Genomic DNA, 19,153 nt, shown 5'->3' with positions numbered 1-19,153 from the left:
GTATTTGACATTTTAAATAAAACTCGCTCGATAAATATTATCGATAAAATTATATGCACAATAACATCCTTCATATATCCGTATTGCTTAACGAACAATTTCTGGCTATTTAATTTTTTTTTTACGATTGTTAGCTCATTATTATTTATTTATTTTTTGTTTTTTTTTTTCGAAAAAATATTCTCGTTATAATAATTTCATTCTACTGAAATAATTAATGGTGATCAAAGTAATCAAATTGATCGTGAGTTGCCGCGATTTCGTGCTGAATGTAACATTCCGCTGTTTACGCTGGTTGTTTAACGTTATGGTTTAATTAATACCGAACCGTGCCACACGACGAAACTCACCGGCAGCTCGATGGCTGTTCTAATTTACGCTCTCTTGTATTATGCGGTACGTGCCTCTTCTACCATATTAATCCATGGTTAGAAGTACATCCGTATTACGTCGCGTTTCGAAATTGTATTCTGAAATAATTTCGCTTTACACGCAGATACGCGCTAATACAATTATTCGGATATTTGCAAATGCATGAGTAAATATATACAGGTAAAGCTAATAAATTATTTACATAAATATGTAATTTTAGAAAGCCTATTACGAATAATGTTAAACTTATTCACAAAGGATCCGTAGTGTAAGCGATCCTAAGCGGCTTAGAAATGAAAATTATTAAGGCTACGTTTAACGATCATAGGTGGAAATAAGTTAAGTATATTTAAGTCTTTATTTTATTTAAGTTTGAGTTAATTATTATTAAAGCTATTTTTCGTCAAATAACTTGTATGTGATAAATGTGTAGAATTAAAATTAAAAGCAACATGATAAATTTTCATAAATTTTAATACGCATATTAAATTTTTCAAATAGCATTTATATAATTTTCAAGATAATTGTTAAGTTATTGTTATACATTATAATACAGTAAAAATATTAAAAAAATACAATAAAAATATAAAGAAATGATAATCAAAGAAAATAAACTGCAGAATTACTTTCACTGGTAGTACAATTTAAAATTAGTCAGCCTTTTTCAAGTAGTGTAAATCGAGATTAAACGGTGCTTATTTTTAGACGAAACTGTTAATTATGTGTGATATATTGGTCTAAGAATTTATTGAAGAGCAAATTAAGAGATTTTAAGAAATAAAAATCAAACTTTATATTCAGTAGCGCAGTACAAAATTAGTCAGACTTCTTTCAAGTAGCATAAACTGAAATTAAGCAGCAGTAATCGTGCTTATCTTAACAAGAAACTGTTCAATAGCTCCAAAGAAATGTCGCGAGCTAAAGTGCAACTCGAGGATGATTGTGCAGTTCCCTACAAAAGACGATCTCAATTCGCGATCACCGAAAACCTAATGGTTCTCCTTACAGCTGGCGTAGTCACGGGATCGGCCATTTATCCCCGCGTGAATGAAGACAGGTGCAAGACACAGTGCAGTGCACCGGCAGGTGCAACTGCAGCTGACGATGGGGCGGATACTATTATCTCTTCCGTCAAGAGGAATCCCTTATTAATGGTCGGCTAATTGGATTTCTGAATGTAGGAGTGATTATGTCAAAACACGGAGACGTGCATATGTTGACAGGAAAGCGATATAAGATAGGAAAGAGATATACAAGGTGTCCTCAGTTTTTTTCAGATTTTCTCTCCGTTATAAATTTTTTGATTTAAAAGTAATTATTTTTTAATAAGGAATTATTTTTTTTGAATTATAACCAGTTAAACAATTTGAATGTTCTTAACTCAAATTTTATACAAAGAAAAAATAATATCTTATATTCTTGTATCTTATTTCACGTAAATTGTATTTCAAACAATAGATTCATGAAAAAAATTTATTACAAGAAAATAATATTCGGAATTAAACATTTTATAAATATTACGTAATATTACGAAAAAAGTGATATCCAAATTTTCGTAAAAAATTAATCAGCGTATGTATTATCGAGAAATTAAAGCGAATTCTGGAACACTCAGTATGCAGTTAATAGCAGATAGATTTATCATACAATATAATAGTTATCCCTCTATTGGACCTTGCATCTCACCCGATACCCTCCCTTTCAATCGAGCAAATGCATTCGATAACGTGGAATGCTTGTACCTGTCATCCCTCAAAGATGACTCGTAATTGTAACTTACAATGATGAAACAATCTCATCCCAATATATAATACGCGCGAATACAGAATTTATATGTAAATTACGCGACGATAACTAGACGCCACTGTAAATAGATGATAAATGATTATAACGGAATAATTGTACTAGTTTGTAAGGATTAAATGTGGAACGTATAATAGTTTTAATGTTATATAATATTAATTTATATAATATTAATAGTTATAAATAGATTCACCCTCCCTCCCCCCCCCCCGAAATTGTGTTCTTTTTACATAGCGGCAAAAAATTCAAATATGTAATATTTTTATTTGTATTTCACGCAAAATTTTCTTTCGGCAATATTCTTTTTCGAGCATTCCTATCAATTTTTTTACATATTTTTTAAAATAAGTACATAGCAAGTACATACGAATCTCTCTGAGATTTTCTATCACAATTTTTTATAAATAATTACATACGTATAATAATGTTATTTAAATTATCATTAATTTGTTAAAGAGCGAGAGAAAGGAGAGGGGGGAGGGAGAGAGAGAGAGAGAGAGGGAGAGATGGGAGAAAGGGAGAGGGGGAGAGAGAGGGGAAAGGAAGAAAAGAGTATAAAACAGTGTGCAGAAAAATTATAATTTTTACAAGCAACAAAATAGTTTTTGGTGTAATAAAATTTCGCGTGGCTCAACAGAATTTTTTGGCATTAAAAATAGCGATACATCCTAAGTCGCGATTACGTGGCATCGCGTCTCGTGCCTCGAAATTTTTCGCCGTCTAAGTCGCCGCCGAGTCGAGAGGAGGGAAATTGCCGTCGCAAGTTCAGCCGCCAATAAAAATTTCGCCATTAAAAAATCCAAGCTCGCGCTCTCGCGTGGCTACTTAATCAATAACGACGTCGAGAAGTTCGCTCGCCGTTGCTCGTTAGGAGGGACGTAAAAAGAAAAAAAAAAAAAAAGACGAAGGGCCGCGCGAGCAAAATCCGTCAGGATAAGAATGGGTAAGCGTCACCGAGGAGGGAAGAAAGAGAACAAAGAAAAAAAAAAAGATTCGAAGAGAGGGAGTAACGACATGCAACGCACCCTGGCTTTATAACACGTAAAGGCTTGCGGAAAGCGGACTCGTCACGCAATGCAAATGAGCATAACGCCCGCGAAAAGCGATAGCGACTTTTCCCTTCGGCAGGCCTTTCACGTCGGGGCCCTTTAAGAATATCAAGTTATCTCTCGGTTATAAATGCCGGAAAATGAAATCAAAATATAAGAATCTGCGACAGAAAACTTATGGTTTCACAATATTATTCCATATTTTTACAAAGTAGTGATTTATAAGAATCGTAGTGATTTATAAAAATCTCTGTGTAATAATTTTTACTTTCTTATTTCGCATAATTTAATATTATTCTCTGTTGTGTAAATTTATGACTTCGTTGACTATTTCCTTACAATTCTACGTGTCCGTACGTGCCCGATTAGTGTACCCGAGTAAATGTGCCATAAAATTCTATGAGAAGATTCTTAGAAGTTCTAGAACACGAAAATATATCCTGTTTTACAATACTTTGTTCTACGTTTAATGCTGGCGCGTAAAAAAACCCTCGACGCTTACACGTTAAGGAGTTCGTCCCCTTTTCTTGCCAGAGGATGCATCGTTAACGGGATCTTCGTTCATATTTCATCCTCAGTGTATCTCATTGAAGCGAACGGAGACTTCGACTATCCAACGATCTCTCATTTTTCTGCGTCTGTCCTTACTCGAGGGTGCAAATCTCGACTTCAGTTCTCTCGAGGCTGACCTTTCCTTCCCTTCCTTTTGGTCTTTCTGCGAGCGAGCGGTCTTCGCTCGTTCGAGTAATCGTCAGATTTGGCGAATCTTACATCCCTCGCACGTCGACGCTAATCGTCATCCGGTTTAAAAGCCCTTCAAAGGGGATAAGAGGATTTGCTGCTTGTAAGTGGTCGACAATTCATCCTGACTCGTCACAATATTTCTAGCAATTCTCGATAATACAAATAGAGAAACTTCTATTTCCCATCGATTTTAGAGCGAAACGTTTATGATCAATACAGATAATTTCGTATCACTAGATATAGTTTTACTTCCTCTTCTCCCTTTTTTTTCATCCATCTCAATTCCGAGCACGTACTGTCATGAATTATTAAAGTGGAAGAAAAATTTCTTACGAGACTTATTTATTCATACATCTTGAATACTTATATTCGGTATTCTTCGCGAAATCTCTGTGATGGCTGATTTTATCAAAGCCAACACACAAATTGATTGCAATTAAAAATAGACGATAAATAAAATTACTAAAAAAACTTGCCTAAAAAAAAATTACTTTGATACATTATACACGATGTTCTAAATATCGTCATTTTCAATTCATTGATCAATTCTTTATTTAATTAATATTGATAATAGAAAATATATTTTGCATATTGTTGCATTTTTAATTACATTAAAATGGTGATATAAAGGCAAGAAATATACAATATAAATATTAAGCACAATATATTTTAGCTACTCCTATTAGAAATATGCAAATTCATGCGTGATTTTTATTAACTACATTAAATATAATAATTATACAATTTAAATAATGAATGAATTCATACCTTTTCATTCCTTATCGGTTTATCTTTTGTAATAATAAATTCTATAGGGATATAATAAAAAATTAGTCAGAAATATGGAAAAATTATAAGGGAAATTTGCTTCAATACACGCATTATTTTTATGCATTATTGTAAAAATATTGTATGCAATATAACGACTTTGCGCCGATTTAGCCCGATTTAGTTCTGTTTTATATCAATTATTTATTATTCGTTATTTGTAAAACCGTCTTAGAAAATTCTCGATTTTAATTTAATAATATTAAAATAATAAGTTCATTCTGATTAAAATATGTAAGATACAATATCATTATATTGAAGTATCATAAAAATATTATCTTCAATATTCTGTTATATGTTTCGCGAACACACGAACAATGCTCGTGCGGAGAAACAAAAGAAATCGCGCCGGCAAATTGCCTCGCTTTCGAATCTTGTTCCAATTTACTGTCTGAAGAGGTATCTTGCATAATGGAGCCGCAGCCAAAATCACATTAATCTCCAAAAACAATTGGCACGAAAGCGGCCCCCCATTGTTGCTGAGCGTGTTGCAAGCGGTAGGTAGATAAGTACGTGCAAACACATCGCGGCGTTAGCTTACGCGAAAACTTTTTAAGTAAACGAAATGAGTCAAGAGTAGTCGACAGGAAAAAAAGACAGTAACGTGTTGCAGTAATAAATTCTCCTAAAAAAAAAAAAAAAAAAAAAAAAAAACGGCCGCATTGACAGGGTTGTTTTTACGCGAATATTCTTTATGTAAAAAGATTTTAAAATCCAAAAATTTAAATTATAGTTTCCTAATACATATTATAATTATAGATGTTTTCATTAGCATACGTTTCATGTGTATGCATTTAATAAATATGTAAAAAGTTGCAGACTGAAAAGAAATTTTAATATAATACTATATGACAGAGAAAAAGATTCTCTCTTTTTTTTCTCTTATTTTTTTTATATATCGTCAATAATGTTTCATTTGTATACTTATATATTGTGTACGAGAAAGAAGAAAAGAGAGACTTGCGCTTATATATTATATTTTTAATATTTTTATTCGATTTTAAATGTATGTGTATACATATAATAAAATTTCTTTTCGAAAGAGTGAAACGATTGCATGTCGAGCTCGGGGATTCAAAAATTGCAAGAGCGACCCTGTCAGTTGCAGCCTGCACGAGTTGTTTCCCTTTAAATCGGCGAAAATAAGGGGTTTGCGTGTTAAAGGCTCTTTGCCGTTGTTCCGCGTGTTCGTTCTTAAACTCTAAAGCCCTCGAGGCGTCGGCGCTCCGTTGAACTGTTCTAAAAATGGAAGAGAGAGATTTCGTATACTCCCACGAAGATCGACTGTTCAGACTTCAGAGCGAGAAGAGTTACTTGACACTTAACATTTTTACGAACGAATATTGAGCGCAAAGGAAAATAAAATATTTAGTCTTGTAAAACAAAATGTGTTACACTTATTTTTCATTATAAATATAAAATTATTATTCTCAACTTTTAAGACAGTTTTCTGAACTTCTTTTTATTTACTGGTTAAAAAAGAAGGAAATATAGTCAAGAATAAAATATAAGAAGTAAATAACGTAAATTACACTATAAATATAAAAGATATAGGGGAATAATTATATTTTTCATTATACATAAACAAGGAATTATATTTTTTATTATACAATACAAGATAAAAAAATAATTATAAATCCTTTTATTATTTTGAGATTGAGAAATAATAATATCTTTATTTATTTATCAAATTTAATTGTGCTGTAAGAAAACTGTAAGAACTGTATAATAACTGTAAGAAAAGATTCTCTTAAATAGATATAATACTTTAGAATGTAATAATGAAAAAACGAGATTGTATGTCAATTTTTTTATTTTTATTAATCTGAAGAATTAAGAATTTCTTCCGTAAGTCACTAGTTTATATTATTATTTTTGTTGTAAGTAAAAAAAAATAAATATTATATATAATTCATTTGTGAAATTATATATATTTATAATTATATACATATACACGTAACATGTATACTTGTCAGTATTTCGTCGAATTTCGATATTAAAGCGTGATTAAAATTGACGAGTCGACTGTGTCAAAGAAAGTCCCTTTTTTCAAGTCTTTCACGTGATCTTAAAACGCCCGTAGCATCGACGTGCCACATTAAAAATGAAGGATCGCTCTTTTCTGACTTTCGCTTTGTAGTCGCGCCTTTCGTACCGTTGTCCCGATGTTGCTGAACTTTAGCCGGCAAGAAGATTTTGCGTACGTCGAGTTCGTAGCCTCGATATGTTTTAGAATGGGATCGATTTTTGAAAATTTAAGGGAGGATCATTGGACAAAATTTTCAGACGCAGCAAAATTGAAATCGCTATTAATTATTTTTCCAATCGTTATCCAAATATGTTAATTATATTCTATCAATTTTTGTAGCGGTAAATTATTTATATTGTTTATAACTTTCGTTCAAGATATACAGATTTATCTGCGTGTCAGATGGTCGAAAAGCAATAATGCTGCTCTGATATGCTGTGTAAGTTACAAATCGCAAAGGATGGCTTCAGCTGAAGGATCATCCGCGCACGTCAGCTCGAACAGAGGCAGAGACTGATAACAAGCAGCTTTCTGCTTCGTCTTTCGCTGTTGCAGAGCGAGTTGATAGACGCCGAGGAACCGCGTCGTTCGTCGAAAGCGATCGTCGCGGAGCGTGAGCGGAATCCTCGCGTGAACACGTAGCGCGCGAATACGTGTCTCGCCAGCCGTGACGACAAGTCATTTCTCTTCTCGTCGAATTGGCAGCCCGGCAATACGTATATATATAAAGAGCTATTATCAGAGGCGCGTCGTTTCACAGCGTTGTCGTTCTCTTGGGTATCGCGATGCTAAAGCAGATAACGAAATCTAGACTAGCTTTCGTATAGCGCCATGTAAGATGATTCTATGGATTAATGCAAACTCTGACAAATCCGAATTAATGAGAAATTATACGAAAGATAAGAATGAGAAAAAAAAAGATAGACGAAGAGAAGGAGACAGGGGGGAGGCATCAGAAAAAGGCAGAGAGAATCAGATGATGAATTTCGCTGTAATATTTAAACGAAATATAGAGCAGAATCTTAGAGATAAGTCGAAAAGTTTTTTAATTCTAATTATCTGGTTACCTCATTTTTATAATTATTTAATTCGAATTCGTTAGTATTTAGTCAAACAGAAAATTAAAAAAAAAATATTTCATTAACACGCTACGATCGACAACGACTTTACGCCGGAGTCGACAATCGCTATGCAACGCGTTTCTTCTATCAAACAAAAATCTAAGAAAGTCACTCAGTGTGTCGGATAGTTTGACGCTCTCATGCATCTTCGATGAAGCCCGTAAGAAGCCTCGGGGCTTCGGCCCGTTTCTCTCCCTATTTCTCTTCCTCTGTCCCTCCTCCATCATAAAATTTGGATCGATCTCTTTATGACACACGGTTGGAATGGCACTGCCGCCTCTAAATTATAAATCGAAATTTCAAATACAACTGGTTATATCGTACAACTGAAATATTTAATATTCCGTGGATTATGACAGGGGCAAAAATTGTGCCGTTTTTTTTTTATGAAGATATAAGAGAATTAACATCCAATACAGATTATCAAATATTTAATTGGAGGCTTTAATGGAGACTTGTGTATCTATGAGAGTCATGTAGATGCTATTAGTTCATAAAACTTTCCGAAAAGTGTGTCGTTATTTTTATTTCCAGAATCAAATGGCTTAACAATTTTATTTTATTTTTACTTCAAAGGGTACATGCAATTTCGATTATTTCCTATTATTATTTAAAAGAAAAGAAAGAATGAAAAAATAAAATTATTAAAATAAAATAAAATAAAAATAAAAATTATAATAAAATATATATATTTAAATACTATCTATAAATTTTATATATACATACTAAGAAAAATAAGTAACATCACTATCGCGCCTGTTCACATCGACATTCTCGTTACACAAAGCGCCGACAATGTTTGGATGTTAGATGGTCTTGTTCGATAGATCGATCTATTAATGTATCGAGACCTTATCTCAATGAAGATGACGATATTACGCAAACGAACAGAGCATCATTTCGAGTCCTATCTCGATCGAGCGATAAACACCAAACTGCAACGATATCACATCATGTCTATTATTTCGAATTTTTTTATTATAAGACTCATGTACAGTAAAACTTGCTTTATAATTTATTATTATTTATTTCAATTACATATACATAAAATTTTCCTCATTACATTATTATCGATCAAAAAAAAAAAAAAAAAAAAAAGATAAAAACGCAAGAAGATAAAGTTTCTGTCATAATTATCCTATCATTGTAATAAAAATCTTATCAAAGTTTTATAACATAATCGAACTCAACTAAAGATAAAATAGCAATGCTCTCCGTTTCGTTTCAGAACCATCGTTTGTTCGCTCTTTTGTCTTAAGATTCTCCCATTGTTCGATCTGTCGCGATTCGAGACATCGAGCAGACACAGGTGTTCCATATAGATAGCAAGGATTGGCACAAGGCCAATAAAGGCACCTATATCTTCCCCTTTCCCTTTTCCCTTGATATTCCCTTTTGCCCTCCCGTCATGTTCAACTCCGCATCTAAGTATCGATCTTGAAACTCCCGTGACTTTTCATTGAATTTTTATGCGTTACTTAGGAGATCTTTCTTTGATACTTTTCTTTTCTTTTTAACCGATAGCGAAAAATGTTAAAAGATCGTTAAAACTTTGTATTTTTTAAAAAGGTTGTTTTTCAAAAATATCTAAAAAAATATAATCGTACATATATAAATATACTATCGTTTCGTTATCATTAGACCTTTAAGATAAATGATACAACAATTTTTAATTAAAAATATATTCTAAAAGAATATTTGATAATGATATTGTTCATAACATTACCGATTTTAGTTAGTGGAGGAAAATATTAATTTTAAAAATAATTTGTTATTATATTGTTAAAGCTCGTCGATAATTGAAATTGAATTATTTTCCATTATTTCTTTCGATAATGAAAGAGGATTAATAGTAGCAAGAGGGTAAGATAGTTCTTCTCGAACCACTCCTTGTACCTCGTTTCATGACAAAAGCCTCGTTTCCTTGCGATTTGTCCTTCAAAGCACTCGATTTCTCGCACGTTGTCGTAAAAACCTACCTTGCCTTTTTTGTTATAGTCGCGAACGATGTTTAGCGATGACGTTGAACCAACTGTCCTGTCGATTTAAGTTGAGATTTTAACAAGCCCCAATCTTTCTGTTATTCTCCTCTTAATGCCAATGTAAAGGATTGAGCGGCAAGCGGTGAAAATATGGAAAGAGGTCGCAGATCCTTACAATAGCATCGAAACAATTCTTTGATATTATTAGAAATTCTGCAGACATGTCTGACTTTTCTATTTCTTGGTTTTTAATTTTCTGTTTTGACGATATTCACGAATAGAACGCTCTACATTCCGATTTTTTCAGATAATTGCCTTTTGTACGAGTAATACGCGACGTTTATAAGAAATTCTAACAATCCGCGAGAGAGAAATTATCTAAATTAAAATTTTTCAAAATTTACTGAGAAATAGAAAGATATTCAATCTGTTTACATTATAGTACGCGCATTAAAATATATATACACAATTCTTTAATATTATATTAACATTTTCTATCTATTTAATGAAAATGCTTATTGCGAAAAAAGGCAAAGACGCGAGGATCTTTGGACAATTTTGGGAATTTAAAACTTTCATCGCATAAAATCGGAATAAACAATAGTAACGAGCATACTCGTGGATATCACGGGAACACCGAATGTATAGCGCCGTAAAGATGGTGTGTGGCGTTGAATTATTGTTAACCTCGTAAATGCAGTCCGGCAGCTGTCGTCGCGCTCGTCGCCGAATGCGACAAGACATTCCGGTAAAATATGCGAATGCATAATTGAAAAATGGCGCGGAACATCGGCAAACCGTGGCTTTTTCGCCGTTTCTCGAACTGCCGCAGAATAGGATTGCGCCGTCACACGGAAGTAAGCGTCGCACTGAATAAAGATCCTAGTGTCATTCGGTACCCAGGGGAATAATTCGTTAACTTCACTTACGATATTTACGAGATTTTGAAATCTATCTTTATATTAGCGCGTGGCAAGGTTTGCCTCGCATAATGTTTTAGCTCATTGTTCTTCGATGTAAAGATTCTCGTCCCGAAATAAAGAGAGAAATGTAGTAATTTCTTTAACAAATTAATTATTTTAATAAAAAAAGGAAAATGTACTAATCAAATGTATAGAAAAAAGTGTAAATTATAAATAAATACAATAATACTATATGGTATATTTTTGATATAAACAATAGTTATTAATATAATAATATTTCTAGAGATTTGAAATAAATTTTTAACTTATTTTTGCATATCGACATTTAAGATAACAATTATTGGTGTCTTAAATATTTATTTGATAAAGAATTGACAAAAATCAAATTAAAAACTTAGCAGAAAAGTATTCGACAATTTATAAATTAAACATCATTTAGAGATGTATTTCGAAGCTTTTGTAACTATAATCATATAACTGTAATTATAACTAGAACGAAATAAAAATACATAATTAAACGAGTATACATAATTGAGCTCATAAATTCTAAAAGATGTTAAATTCTAAAAAATGATAAATTCTAAACAATGTTATCAAGTCAGATCAAATTATCAAACAATAACAATTGAATCAATATTCATATAAATCGAACGAAAATAGAATCGTTCAGACGATAGGTATCTAGTATACTCCCAATTAAAGACAATCAATATTTTCTCTTCGATAGAAGGCACTCGATTGCATTTGACTTATATAAACGATTATGTGATTCAAATAATGATTTAAATAACAAGCGTAAAATTCTACACCAGCTACGAATTAAATAAATCCAATTCGATATTGGATAGAGAAAAAGAAGAAAGAGAGAGAGAGAGAGAGAGAATGAGAATGCGCAGGAAGTTAAAAAGTGAAAGATGAGAGAAAGCAAGACGAATGCCGACTCGGTAGGAGAGAAACGAGCGATTTCGAGTCAAAGACGGCACCGCGGTTCTTCGCTATATTAGCAAAGTTTTATGACATATGTAGCTGCGTGTAGTCACGCCGAGGGAAAATGCAAGTTTCCGTACTCCTTGCTCTCTATGGTGCAGTCCGCTGCCGTTACGAGCCTCATGGGTTTTGAGAGAGAAGGGAGACGGAGTTGGGAACGAACCACGGGCCGACTGCCATAGAGAAACTTATATGAATCTGAAAATTTTTAGATACACTTCGCGCGAATATGGTAGATGTACGATAGTTGGATATTTTTAAATGCCATTTTATACACATAGTAAAATTAACACTGTTAATCTTTCGTTATTTGGAGAAAAATGCACATTATATAATTAAGTACAATATATTTGCGCGAAATTGAACTTGAACATATGTATAATGTTTCTATTATATTGTTAAAAAATAGTTACTACTTAGTAGAGTAACAATATTTATCTATCGACATGTTTAAAGGGTAATTTAAAAAGATTATATAAAAATTATATTTCCAAAAAGAATTCTTTCAGTTATCTCGTGATATCAATAAATTCATTCAGTTCCTCAAACTGCTTTTTCTCCGCGATCGTTGCTTAGCGCGATTCTCAATCGATTTATCTACAATATATATCTATCGTATAGTTGCCCATTTTGTTCGAATCGAAACTTGCTATCTCTCCCGCAGGTAACGGTAGAAACGAATTCCCGTAATTCTGTCAGACGTTCTCCGTCGAGCCGTTATTTAAAGCCGTCCAACGGATATTCCATGAGCGAAGCCACAAAATAACACATTGATATTGTTCGTACTAAAATACAAATACAATTTCAATTTTTAATTTAATTTTAAAAATGTATTATTTAATTATTTAAATAAAATCTTTCAATTTATTATATACGTGTGTTATCAAGTTCATTATTGGTAAAAGTAAATAAATTGGTATTACAACACTGTAATTTTTTTTTTATTTTTTGCATTTTAATATAAATCAAGTTTGCGATTAATAATTTTTGTGGATATTATTATAAAGATATTGTTGGACAAATTTACAAATTAAATTAGCTCGTAATAATAAATATACTCTATCGAATCCGTAATTTTCTCTGCAAAATTCAATGTTATAATTTATTTAAAATTCATTACAGTCGTGCCCCTCTCTCTCTCTCTCTCTCTCAAACGTACGAGATGGCGTTGAGAAATTCTTTCGCCAGCGTTTTCGGTGCACCGTTTAAAAAATCGAAATAGTGTGTAATTTTCCGCCAATATCGTTTAGTATCGATTGTGATGCATCTCCTCGACACCCTGTGTGTCACTAAATACGCGTTGCTTTCTGCTCGCAGCACGCATTTTACACAGTTGTACAGGTTCCCGGGGCGATTTCCAATCTGTGATCAAGCGCTGGTCCATTTGCAACTTGATGGAGGTATTCTGGATTCAAATTGGCGTGTGTTGTTCCGTTGACCGATCCATCCTCTTTCCGCGCAAATTTCTCGCGATGACAAAAATTCGCGATTATAAAAATCTCATTCGCGTTGAATATTCATTGCAAGCGAACGTTAATCGAAGAGGTGAGAATTCATTATTGCTTTTGGTGATTATGTTCAATATGTGAATAAATATCATCATCACTAATTGCTTTCTCTGTTATTTTATATGGACAATTATTGTAGCAAATTATTATGTCGAAATATTAAACTTGATTATAATATTAAACTTAATTGTAAAAGCTATTGTATTTTAAATATAAATTAAAACTTAAGATTTAAAATATATAATGACTTATATTATTAAATATATTAAGGATTTATTAAAACGACGACAGATTTTCTATTAATTCTATATAATTTTTAATTATTATTTTAAAAATTCATAAAAACTTTTCACGTTTATTGTCAGTGAATGGGAACTTTTAATTTGTTAAGAAATTTCTTTTTTTCCAAGTTACAATAATTTTTTCAATCACTCAATTGATCAATTAATATTTTTTTTTTTTTAAATCAGCTGTTTGATTCTTAATCAGTCATTACTTCTTTAATCAGCTGTTATAAATATTTGAATCGCGACACTGTGTATACGAGCCGGTCATGAATCACAAAGTTTTAATTACCCCGCGTGCATTTTAAGCGGGCGCATTATGTGTTCCGGACACGCGTAAGGCTGCATTATCGCGTGCAATAATGCACCGGAGGGAGATCGATTTGCTATTTGTACGCTCGCTCAAGATCTATCGCGGCGCGAAGGGTGAAATTCGGCAAGCGGATTAATCGCGATAATCTCTTTCGAGCGACGCCGAGATATTTGCTTGGGGAAATTAAAACTTTCGCGAGAACGCGTTATATACATTGCCCTCCCGCACCGACTTCCTGTCGGGTGCACGCACGCGCGTGCATCGAATCGCCATCGTTCACGCGAAGCTTTTCTTTAATCCAGGGCCGCTGCAAGAGATCCTCGCAGATCCTATAAACTCACCTTAGCAGTTGTAATCTTACCCATTCAAGAATAATAACAGTCACTTTCTTTTAATTATAATTCTTCATAAACGTCAAAGAAAAGAATAATAAAGCCTAACTTCGAGAGAATAAAACTATATCACGTCTTGCTGGCTTGTTACGTATTCTAATCGGATTGCATGTTATTACTCTTGCTATATTTTTAATATATTGCGCTACAAACTTTTAAAGTAATAGCATTCTATGTCGTATATGTAATATATGTATGTGTGTCAAATTCATAATATTAAATCATATGATAAATAATAACTAAAAATTTACGTGTATTTATATAAATTATAAGAAAATATATAAAGAGGAAATAAAAAATATATAAATCCCTGTTTAAGTATAAATCTTTATTTTGGTCAACATGTACTTTCAATGTATAAAGATAAAGTTTCAAGATTAAAAAAAAAAAAAAATGCATTGCGTTAAGCTTAAATTGTTTCAATGCAAGCGCAGGATCTAAAAAAGTGATGATAAAAAGTTCTCGTATATTCGTAGAAGAAATAATAAAATGTTATTTCTCTCTTGATAACACAGGAATTTTTCCTTGTCTCGCGGTTTCTCGAATACTACATCCCCGTGGGCTTATCCAGCTCTCCCACCAAAGCTTTCAATTTTCGCGCACGCAGTGCGAAAAGGTCCATCCAAGATTCTCTTACCTTGACACGTAACAGGTGCTGTAGATTCTGTGCCTGGCTGCTATTTAATGGTGGATTGTCGGTCCTAAGCCGTGCTACCGCAATCACATTTTCTCGGGTCGCATTGTACAAGAAGAGCGTGCATACTGTCTGTAAATGGAAGACGAGAATTGGCCTCGATAGATCGGTAGCTAGGTAGATTGGCGCGTCATCCGTCGCGATGTACCGCGCGACGGAATTTATTAAATTCCGCGCTGCCCGATTTACTTTTTAATCGACGGGCAGTTTGACGAGCCATTACATTTCTCATTGACATTTCTCATTATCGGAATTTCGCGCTCCGATCGGAGACGCTGCGTATTAATTGCATTCTGGGAATTTCTCTACGAGACCTAAATCGACTGATTTTAGATTCTTTTCTAGGTCGTCGCATTCGTATAACGGATTGTTCCAAAATAATCTTGATTTCGAAATTTTAGCGATATTTCTCTGTACTAAGTCGTGAGATTTCTCTCCAAAGGATAAAAATTTTCAAGTGTCATCCAGCGAAAATTAACGAATAGGAAAGACGACGTCTCTCTCACCTGATTATTGACTTCCTCTCTCATGAAATTGTCGAGAGATGATACCGCGTCCAGCACGGTTACATTATTGTGCTGCTTCAATAAGGTCTCGTCTTTTTCGCTGTACCCCAGGAACATGAAAACCCCGTGCGGTATATTGTACGTGTCTGCGAAAATAATACAATGCTGGTATTATACGACGCGAAGAGAAATCGTTTTCTACGTCGGATCATTCCAAACTTGTTATATTTCATCCTGCGATCAAAGTTTAGAAAAATAAAGAAAAGGAGAAAGAGAGATTTTCTTTTTTTTTTATTAAGCATGCGTATAATATAAATCACAAAGTAATTATTGGATACTTAATGTGTGACCAGCTTATATAAAAAATAAATCATATCTTAATTTGGCTAGATCTTAAGTTTGCATAAACTGCACGAGATAAAATATGATAAATTTTGATTCTTTTTAACTTACTCATTTTTATGAGTATAAAACAAAAATATATACGCTAAGAAAAAATATAATAATGATTTGGAAACCGCGCACGCACGCGCCTTCTAAAGAATTCAATAAAAGTGTCGTTCGATTAATCGATGTTTCATTTAACAGTATTAATCGTGAGAAAGATGATCGCTCACCGGGCGAAGGCCGCATGCATATGAAAGCACCACTATAGCAAAGGCAAGGACCTCGATGTGCCTGATAAGCCGGCGCTTCGTGGTTATAGAAAGCGAAATCCGTCTTGCAGGGTGACGAATCGACGCAGATGGTGTTACAGACAAGTTGCTCACCCTCGCTGCAGTGACAGAGCTCCGAGCATTCGGGCTCGTCCTCACGATACAGCTACATAAATGCATGCGATATAATATATAATTAATACGTTCATCTATCAATGTACGTACATTTTTTAAAAGTACCTGCTAAACATATAAAAAAGATGTATAGATTTTTATGTTATTCAGTTTTGACATATAGCGTTATAAAGAATCTTCTAAATTATACCAATATATAATATTTGCTTTACGATCAAAATATAATCTTTATTTAATATATTTTTATTAAAAAAAAATATATATATATATATATATAATGTATATACACATATATGGATCATATATATTTGTAGGTAATCGAAACAATGTTTGCTAAAAATGTTGGAAGAAGAATTAATAAATTGCCATATGTTCCCTGCGTGCGCAATAAAATTTTCGTCTTATCAAAAATCTATAGCTTCTTTATAAAGTTTCTAAAAAAATGTTTACAGCTACATAAATGCATGCAATACATTATATAATTAATACGTTCATCTATCAATGTACGTACATTTTTTTAAAATACCTGCTAAACACATAAAAAATATGTATAGATTTTTATGTTATTCAGTTTTGACATATAGCGTTATAAAGAATCTTCTAAATTATACCAATATATAATATTTGCTTTACGATCAAAATATAATCTTTATTTAATATATTTTTATTAAAAAAAATATATATATATATAATGTATATACACATATATGGATCATATATATTTGTAGGTAATCGAAACAATGTTTGCTAAAAATGTTGGAAGAAGAATTAATAAATTGCCATATGTTCCCTGCGTGCGCAATAAAATTTTCGTCTTATTAAAAATTTATAGCTTCTTTATAAAGTTTCTAAAAAAATGTTTACAGCTACATAAATGCATGCGATACATTATATAATTAATACGTTTATCTATCAATGTACGTACATTTTTTTAAAATACCTGCTAAACATATAAAAAAGATGTATAGATTTTTATGTTATTCAGTTTTGACATATAGCGTTATAAAGAATCTTCTAAATTATACCAATATATAATATTTGCTTTACGATCAAAATATAATCTTTATTTAATATATTTTTATTAAAAAAAAAAATATATATATAATGTATATACACATATATGGATCATATATATTTGTAGGTAATCGAAACAATGTTTGCTAAAAATGTTGGAAGAAGAATTAATAAATTGCCATATGTTCCCTGCGTGCGCAATAAAATTTTCGTCTTATTAAAAATTTATAGCTTCTTTATAAAGTTTCTAAAAAAATGTTTACAGCTACATAAATGCATGCGATACATTATATAATTAATACGTTTATCTATCAATGTACGTACATTTTTTTAAAATACCTGCTAAACATATAAAAAAGATGTATAGATTTTTATGTTATTCAGTTTTGACATATAGCGTTATAAAGAATCTTCTAAATTATACCAATATATAATATTTGCTTTACGATCAAGATATAATCTTTATTTAATATATTTTTATTTAAAAAAAATATATATATAATGTATATACACATATATGGATCATATATATTTGTAGGTAATCGAAACAATGTTTGCTAAAAATGTTGGAAGAAGAATTAATAAATTGCCATATGTTCCCTGCGTGCGCAATAAAATTTTCGTCTTATTAAAAATTTATAGCTTCTTTATAAAGTTTCTAAAAAAATGTTTACAGCTACATAAATGCATGCGATACATTATATAATTAATACGTTTATCTATCAATGTACGTACATTTTTTTAAAATACCTGCTAAACATATAAAAAAGATGTATAGATTTTTATGTTATTCAGTTTTGACATATAGCGTTATAAAGAATCTTCTAAATTATACCAATATATAATATTTGCTTTACGATCAAGATATAATCTTTATTTAATATATTTTTATTTAAAAAAAATATATATATAATGTATATACACATATATGGATCATATATATTTGTAGGTAATCGAAACAATGTTTGCTAAAAATGTTGGAAGAAGAATTAATAAATTGCCATATGTTCCCTGCGTGCGCAATAAAATTTTCGTCTTATTAAAAATTTATAGCTTCTTTATAAAGTTTCTAAAAAAATGTTTACAGCTACATAAATGCATGCGATACATTATATAATTAATACGTTTATCTATCAATGTACGTACATTTTTTTAAAATACCTGCTAAACATATAAAAAAGATGTATAGATTTTTATGTTATTCAGTTTTGACATATAGCGTTATAAAGAATCTTCTAAATTATACCAATATATAATATTTGTTTTACGATCCAGATATAATCTTTATTTAATATATTTTTATTAAAAAAAAATATATATATAATGTATATACACATATATGGATCATATATATTTGTAGGTAATCGAAACAATGTTTGCTAAAAATGTTGGAAGAAGAATTAATAAATTGCCATATGTTCCCTGCATGCGCAATAAAATTTTCGTCTTATTAAAAATCTATAGCTTCTTTATAAAGTTTCTAAAAAAATGTTTCGTTGACGAGAAGGATCAAAGAGATATAGTATCGTGACGTGCCAACATATGAGAGAAAAATCCCGCTCGACTCGCTCGCTTTATAGTAAAATTTCTCTAGTGCACGACGACCGTAAAACCCTCGTTCTCCTTCTGTCTCACGAACGGTTAGCCCTCGAGAGCGACGGTGGTTTGTATCACCAATGAGGATCGCGAGAAATTTGCGAGATTGCTAGCGACTTACCCTTTTGCCCTTGCCCTCTCTTATGTATTGGTGGCTGTGTGTCGGCCTTTGAACCACGCAGAAGCCTACGAGAAAAGAGTAACGTAAGTGAGAAAA

General features: G+C 32.0%; 1 protein-coding gene across 4 annotated transcripts in view; it reads right to left on the bottom strand.

The window, feature by feature from the left end:
- The window catches only part of Gfrl (Glial cell line-derived neurotrophic family receptor-like), a 286,917-nt gene that overhangs the window by 11,233 nt on the left and 256,531 nt on the right, over positions 1-19,153 (bottom strand). For all 4 annotated transcript variants that reach the window (XM_070308329.1, XM_070308330.1, XM_070308331.1 and 1 more), the window contains 4 exons: positions 19,058-19,122; positions 16,153-16,357; positions 15,536-15,681; positions 14,973-15,101 (listed from right to left, as the gene is read on the bottom strand). In XM_070308329.1, the coding sequence (XP_070164430.1) occupies positions 14,973-15,101; positions 15,536-15,681; positions 16,153-16,357; positions 19,058-19,122 (545 nt within the window). The remainder of the gene's footprint in view (positions 1-14,972; positions 15,102-15,535; positions 15,682-16,152; positions 16,358-19,057; positions 19,123-19,153) is intronic.

Source organism: Polyergus mexicanus, unplaced genomic scaffold (genome assembly GCF_030449975.1).
Source record: "Polyergus mexicanus isolate NDT 795.1 unplaced genomic scaffold, iyPolMexi1.0 SCAF_15, whole genome shotgun sequence".
Classification (NCBI taxonomy): domain Eukaryota; kingdom Metazoa; phylum Arthropoda; class Insecta; order Hymenoptera; family Formicidae; genus Polyergus; species Polyergus mexicanus.
The sequence above is the reverse complement of the archived record's forward strand: the minus strand, read 5'-3'. Positions and strand labels throughout refer to the sequence as shown.